We start from the raw sequence: 7,525 nt of genomic DNA on the forward strand, positions 1-7,525 counted from the left end.
TAGCAAGAATGGGGGGGAGGGGAGGAATGAGTTCATTAAGGGTGCCAGTGAGTGGAGCCCCAGGAATTCGAGGTTTCACTGGACTCTGATTGTTATTCTGACACTCTGTACCTTGCTTGAGATTTTGGAGACCCCAAGACCCTGTGTTCCATTCTAGAAAGCAGCGGATTGGGTTGATATTTCCTAGACAGAGGTAGCTGTCTCTGAGGAGTACCTGGCTGCTTTCTGAACCGCTGTGGGTGAGCCCAGCCCTCCTCTACAGCTTGTCGGGACAGTTTGGATATTCTCTCCTAGCTCGAGTGTGAGCAAAGCCAGCTGCACTTGGACAGCTCAAAGTGGGCCTCTGGACCCCTCTGACCCATGGCACTGCCGGCGGCCCAGGGGCATGTCTCCTGGCCCTCAACCTTTCCTCTTCCTCATCACTCTCAGGCGCCTCCCACCCATCCCCTAACTGCCTCGACTCATTCCTTTGAGCTTCCACCCATGCACTAAACCCACTCCCTGCCCCACTAGCACCTGCGATAGAAAGAAACTTGGTCTCTAGGCCGGGAAGCCCTGGGCTGGATTCCTAGCTCTGCATCTGCTTAGCACCTTGGGTGGCCATGCCTATGTTGCACGGTTTGTGGCCTTGCCAGCACAGGATCTCCTCATAGCTGATGCTCCATGGATGATAGCTACTTTTTGTCAGCGGGTCTCAAATCGGCTTGTTTTTTTGTCGTTGTTGTTAATTGAAGTGTGATTAGCGACCAATCCAAATGCAGCTTTGGTGGCAAACTTAATTCCTTTCCCATCTTTTGCCAACCTGTGAAGACTTCTCTGCTTCTGCCTCCTCTAAATGGAGGCCCGGTTAAAGGAGCTGCCTTACTGATGGCCTGTGCCCAAAGTCCCTGTGGTGGTTTTCCCCCTGCCAACCCAGTTTATTTTTCTCTCCTCCTTTTCTTCTTATCTCTTTTGGAATGCTGGAGTGAATAGCAATAGTTTAGGAAAATTGAACGAGCCAGGGAAAGGTCAACTCAGAGACTCTTCTTGGACCAAGAAAGTTCTGTGTGGCACAAAGGGCAGATTAATATGTCAGGGAATTCCAATATCAGTTAAGCTCCTGACTTAACAAGGTTTTTTTTTTCCTCAGATAATGCTCTTGATGACCTATAAATATAGACCGCATTTTGTTCTGTCTCCTACACACAGCTTAGTTGCAAACACCAGCCTCAGAAAATTTTTCTGAACATTAACAGAATACCCACCTAAAGTATGGTGAAGAAAATCACCACTTTGGGTTCATGCAGCAGGTATTCTTGGGGAGCTCATTGGTGCACACTTTGCAAATACAGTGGCCATGATGTGCATGTTACTGCTGCCACTATAATGTTCCAGTGGAGCCTCACATCATAGCCAAAAATGTTGGCTCTTCAGTGATCTAACTGCCTTAGAAGCCTGAAGGAAATCAAGGCCTTCAAACTGGGCTTGGCTAGGGCCATGGCTAGGGTGTCAGTGCCAGGCACCTGGTTAAGAGAAATATCCTGAAGCAAACAATAATTACCTTCTTTGCTGATAAGAGGCTCTAGTATTTTTCCAATAGCATGATTGCATTAGGATATTTCTTTGGACCACAGCCTGAAGAGCACTGATTCATGGGTACTGGCTTTAACTTCATCCAAACTATTGTATATGTAGTGGAACCCAATGTTCTGCTTATGGTCATGTATTAGTGTAAATAATATCCCTGGTTGCATCACCTGTTCCTTTCCCTGCCCAGGCCGCTCCTTCTGGTTGCAATTCTGTTTCTGTCCACCAGGTGGCCTCGCCTAGAAAAGTGCAGGAGAAAAGGCCCTCAGGCCTCTTTTGCCTTTTTTTTTTTTTTTTAAAAGCTTGAGGCTGAAAAGAATGAAAATATATTTTGATGGAAACACGTGCGACTCTTATTAGGCAACTATCACTTTGTTTTCCTGGTTGTTTGGTGTCTGTTTTTTTCCTGAAGTGCTCACTAATGCCAACACATGGCAGGTGTCTTCCTGGGATCGGTTATATATAGCCTTGGTTTGCAGTTTTGTTGTCATTTGCTGTTTATAGGAAAGTACAACATTTTTAAAAAAAAAAAAACAGGGACATGAGCTCCTGGGTAATATTGAATATATTTTCTTTAAACAGTAGGGCGTGGGGACCAAAGAGAAAAGAGCTAGTATCTTGTGGTCACTCTAGTTCCCACTGGCATACTCTGTTTTCCCCACCTCCTCTGTCATTCACCTAGCTGCTCCCTTGCACATGTCCACCCACTCACTGAGTTTCTGAGCACCCTGTCGTCCATACACATTCATGCACAGATTAGCACAGACCTGTGCATTTGTCACATGCATGTCACTGATCTTTGCATGTGTCTATACAGGCACAGATGCTCCCACATTTATGCACTTCAAAGAACATGTGAATGGGTGGGTGCCAGGGTTTGGGGCAAGCCTGCCACCAGCTGGCTGGGTGAGGGGACAGTTGCATTTGGTGAGACAGTGAACATTCAAGTCACAAAGCGTGTGTGCAGGAAGGAAAGTTAGGCTCCTGATGATGAGTGAGGGTGGGGGTTCCAGGGAGTGTGACATATGAGAGCATTGCAAAGCCATTGTGGTATGCTGGCTGACACCTGAAAAAAAAAAAAAAAGAAAGAAAGAAAAAGGAGCTTTTAAAACCAGCATCGCCCTCTACTGAATGTTTTCTACCTCCTGCTGGGACATTCCTACTTCTTATTTCTCTTGCAATCAGCTCCGGTTTGGTTTTTACCAATCTTCGGAGTCCTCTATTGGAGATGCCAGTTGGCACAAGAAAGTGCTGAACTGTTTACAGTCCCAGCCTAAGGTTCAGGGAGGGGATGTGGTTTAACTGGGCCACAAAGCCCGGTACAGGACTCATTTGCATGGCCCCTGACGCCATGTGACGCAACCGGCTCCTCCTATATAAAGAAGCAGGAGCCGAAATATCTCCGAGTCTGGGTTGGACTGGCGGCCGTGGAGTCTGTGACACATATTAGGTGACACCCCTCGAGTCACTTCCCTTCAACTCCAGCTGGAGCGCCTGCCTGGCTTTGGGTCTGCTTCGCAGCCTTCGCCCTCCTCCTAGCCCCAGGGCCGACTCCGGCGCACAGCCCAGCCCAGTGCAGCGCGCCAGCAGCCGCCAGCCGCCAGCCGCCTAGCCCGCCCTGCCCAGCCAGAGCTCCCCGGCAGCCCGAGCCATGAACACTGAAATGTATCAGACTCCCATGGAGGTGGCGGTCTATCAGCTGCACAATTTCTCCATCTCCTTCTTCTCTTCCCTGCTTGGAGGGGATGTGGTTTCCGTTAAGCTGGATAACAGGTAACCACTGAATCCGGCTCCCATGCCGAGTGGAGCAGGGGCGCTGGCGGGGGCTGGGCTCTGAGCTGATCTCCGAGCGAGCCGCGCGCCGCTGGTCCCCGTTCCCCGCGGTGCAGCATCCTGGGAAGGGGCGGGGGTAGGGGACGCAGGAGCGGGGCGCGGAGCGGGGAGGGGGGGGTCACCGCTGCGCTGGGAGCCGCCGTCGGAGCGTCCCTGCGGCCGCTGCGCCGTGAGAACCAGCTGCTGCAGCCGCAGAGACAAGCGGGAGGCAGAGGGGCGGCGGGCAGGGCTGGGCAGGGGGCTGGCCGGGGCCCTGCGCCGCTGGGGAGAAGGCCGGAAGCTTCCCGACTCGAGAAGGAATTACTAGCTAGGTTCAGAACCCGGTAGGTTTGCCCAGGACCCTCTGGGCGGGCGGCGGGAGACTGCCTGGGTCGCGCGCCCCCATTGTTTGCATATCGCTGGAGCAGGCCACGCTTTCCGGTGTGCCCCGGCCCCGCGCGCCACTGGAGTCGATCGCAACTCGGGGCGGTGGCGGGCGGCGGCAGCACGGAGCTCGCCGGGGTGGGGAGGTGCAGCTTCCTGCAGGCGCCAGGGAGGGACCTAAGGACAAACTGCCCCGAACTCCAGGCCTGGGAGGTGAGAGAGAGGAGCCAGGGCAAACGGAGGACTTTGGCCACCGCTGCCAGATACTCAGAGTGGGGCCGAGTGAGTAATGGGCCGCTTTGCTTTTTGTCTTGGCAGTGCCTCTGGAGCCAGCGTGGTAGCCATAGACAACAAGATCGAGCAGGCCATGGTGAGTGGCATCACTGCGTCATTCCCATCCCCAGACTTAGCTGCTGCTTATGTAACTCTGGGCAGGACTGAGGGGGTGGTTGCAACAGCCATTAGCCAAAAGCCTGGGGAAGCAGGCAGCTTGCTGCCCAGCCTTCCCTGGAGGCCCTGGGTAGAGTCCAGGCGAGTGGCACATTTTAGGGCATTTCCAGTCTACCCTCGCTGGGCTTGCTCCTTTCCCCCCCTCTTGTCTCTCCCAAGGCTTTGCAGCAGCCTCTGGCTTCCCTCCTGGGCTGGTTGCAAGGCAGGGAGCTCAGACTGCACTTGACAAGGGGCAGAGCTCATTGGATGCAACCGCACTGCAGTGCGTCTGCAGAGCCTGGGCTGGGGTCAGGAAACAGGAAGCAAAGCACCCCACCCCCTTCTCCCTCTCCTTACCAGGTAGAGGTCATACTCCAACAAGCAGCCAAAATGGCCACAGAGGGTTGGGGCTTCCAGTCTTTAGGAGCCACTTCATTGTGCCCCTGGGGCCTAATGATACAGTTCCCTGCCCCAGTGCGGCTCTGAGATTCAGAGAGGATGCAGCAGCCCCTGCACCTTCCTCCCAGTGTCCTGTGTCCTATCCGGCCAGGCTGCAGGGCAGCTGTGACTCGTTTGCTGGCTCCTATGGAGGAGAGATTCCCAAATAGCCCATTTTATTCTTTTGGGAAGATTTGTAGAGCAAACCGTATGGAGTATACTCCAGGGCCCCCACCCCCTGGGATCTGGGTCAGTGGTGGGATCTTACGTGGTAAGAGGGACATAGCAAACCACCGGCCACCGGCAGAAGTCTCACCCTCGCGAAGGTCCCCACACAGCCAGCTTTGAATGTCATTAGAAACTCGCAGAAGGAGCCTATGTAGTTCGAACTGGGCTCCCAGCCCTGGCATGGCCTAAACCAGGTAATAGTGCTGGGTGAGGGCTTCAGTGCTTCAGAAAAAGGCAGCCACGGAGTTGGGCTGGAGGGCGGTGCATGAGGGGCGGCACGGGCCCACGGAGGGCAGGGTGATGGTGCTGCGTGGGGGCCGCGACAGCTCAAGAATGGCTTTGCTGAGATTTCCTCTGTGGCAGGATCTAGTGAAGAATCATCTGATGTATGCTGTGAGAGAGGAGGTGGAGATCCTGAAGGAGCAGATCCGAGAGCTGGTGGAGAAGAACTCCCAACTGGAGCGGGAGAACACCCTCTTGAAGACCCTGGCGAGTCCAGAGCAGCTGGAGAAGTTCCAGTCCCGGCTGAGCCCCGATGAGCCAGCTCCTGAATCCCCAGAAGCACCCGAGGCCCCTGACGGCTCTGCGGTGTAAGTGGCTCTGTCCTCAGGGTGGGCAGAGCCACTAATACTTGTTCTACCTAGTTCTTTCCAGTTTGTTTTTGGCTCCCCAAGCGTCATCTCACGTGGAGAACTTTACACCTAACATAGCTGGTGCCAAGAGATGTCCCAAGGACATGGCCACCTGGGTCCACTCTAGTGACAGACCCCTGACAAAGACCAGGTCTCTGGAGGCTGAGTTGTGCGGGGTCTAAGAACCCCAAGCCAGCGAGCCTCTAATGTTACCGTGCCCTGGGAGCTCCCAGGGCCTGGGCAACTTAGCCGCAACTGGCAAAAGAGAGAGGTAGTTTGTGATGTGACACCAGGTTGCTCCAGAAAGTATAAGGGGTCTGTTTTTCTGTTTCTTTTTTCATTTCCATGGACATCTTCAGCAGCTTCACCTGACAACGACTGTTCCTATGAAGAAGCCACTTGTGTTTTAAGCAGATGCAAACTCTCTCTTCTGCCCTGCCTCTCCAAGGGCAAGGGGGCACAGATAGGAGAGATTGAGCCAAGTCAGCCTTCTGTTGGTTAATATGGTATAATGCATGGCTTTGTGCACAGCCCAGTGTGGGATTACAGCTTTGGGATGACCGCTTACAAAGTTCTGTTTGGTTAGTATTGGCATAGTTTTTTCTATATAGCCATAAGTGCGTATATATACCCATAGGGCTAGATCTATATCTTAGTGTAGTGATGTATACATATACACATACACCTACATGTCGAAGGGCCTAACCAGCTTTGGGAGTATTGACCGGTCCCTTATCTCCTAAGGCTAATTCCTTGACTGTGTTCATTTACCAACTTGATCCAGTTTGTCCTTCAGGTTAAGTGAGACTCGAGAGGAAAGGTAGGGAGAGGGGGCCCAGTGTCAGGATGTGGCCACAGATGCCTTGCTGCTGTGACCCTTTTCCCCATCTGTCCACTGGACACGTGAAGTTCTCTTTCGAATGCCAAACCCACCATTCACTGGTGCTGACTACATAGAATGGGGTTGAGAGAAGATCAGCTCGGACTTCACCGTGTCATCTGAAAACCTCTCTTTTGTTTGTTTTCTAATTCTTGCGGGAAGCTTTGGTGTGAACGTAAAGCTGGTGTTCTGTTATGGATGAGGGATGGGCAAGAGAATGGCTTTGTTCAGTGGCACCTGGGGGCGTGCCCGGGGAGCTCGTTTCAAGGGTATTCTGTGACAGTGAACACTTTCCACTTTCTGACACCTTATCCTGATGTATGTCTCCAGGATTTGGAATTTTGATGTTTCAAATGTAGCTTGAAATTTCAATAAACTTTGCTCTTTTTTTTTCTAAAAATAAACTTGGTGTCTGACTGAGTATGAACAATCCGAACAGGAAAGGTCCATTACCCGGAGGGAAGGGACTGTTTCTCTGACTCCCTGAACGTTCTTTGAGCATCCCTGAGTTTGTGTCACCCACACAAACACCCCTGGTGGAGGGCGCACTCTTTACCCTCACTGGGGAAGGAGGCTGAGGCACGGCCAGTTCAGTGACCTGCCCAAAGTTACACAGCTATTATGGGAATTGAGACTCAACCCCACGTCCTTCCCACCTCCACATGAGGCTGTGGGAGTGTGCTGTGACATGACTGCTACCAAATAGCTTCAGCTTAGCAGGGTGATTTGGGAGGAAGGATACCTCCAGGAAGGCCCAAGACAAAAGGGCAGGGTATGCATGTGGGCGATCAAGAAGGAAGAAACAAGTATACCACGAGTGAGTGTCTTCCCATTCTCGGAAACACTGTCAGGATCACTGAATTCATTTCCCTTAATATCAATCCACACATGACCCTTGACCTTGGCAAAGGAGCTAAGAGGGCCTTAGTGAAAAACAATGGGGAATTTATGAAGTGGCAAAACCATCTCCCTCTTCTCTGTTCTCCCAGACCCCCAAGGAAAGAAGCCATCAATCCTGCTGCTCCACTGGCAGTGCTGAAAGTTCTGTTACACAACCCGCCAGCCATGGCAGGCAGGGCCAAGTCCAAGGCTCCTGGACTCCAGTTTACATCTCCTGCATCTCTTTGGGATTCGTTAATATCCATCACTTTCCAGC

At 52.4% G+C, this 7,525-nt stretch overlaps 1 protein-coding gene across 18 annotated transcripts in view; it reads left to right on the forward strand.

The window, feature by feature from the left end:
• Window positions 1–6,773, forward strand: part of TSC22D3 (TSC22 domain family member 3) — a 69,350-nt gene extending 62,577 nt beyond the window's left edge. For 17 of the 18 annotated variants that reach the window (XM_070067462.2, XM_070067459.1, XM_070067456.1 and 14 more), the window contains 2 exons: window positions 4,081–4,132; window positions 5,221–6,773. In XM_070067462.2, coding sequence (XP_069923563.1) covers window positions 4,081–4,132; window positions 5,221–5,451 — 283 coding nt within the window. In that variant the 3' untranslated portion in view covers window positions 5,452–6,773. Of the gene's footprint in view, window positions 1–2,970; window positions 3,340–4,080; window positions 4,133–5,220 lie in introns of those variants that run through there. The other variant, XM_008272853.5, reaches the window with a different exon arrangement.
• The last annotated feature ends 752 nt before the right edge of the window (window positions 6,774–7,525 follow it).

The sequence above is a fragment of the Oryctolagus cuniculus genome, chromosome X, assembly GCF_051225735.1.
Source record: "Oryctolagus cuniculus isolate XC-2025 breed Fujian yellow rabbit chromosome X, ASM5122573v1, whole genome shotgun sequence".
NCBI classification, from domain to species: domain Eukaryota; kingdom Metazoa; phylum Chordata; class Mammalia; order Lagomorpha; family Leporidae; genus Oryctolagus; species Oryctolagus cuniculus.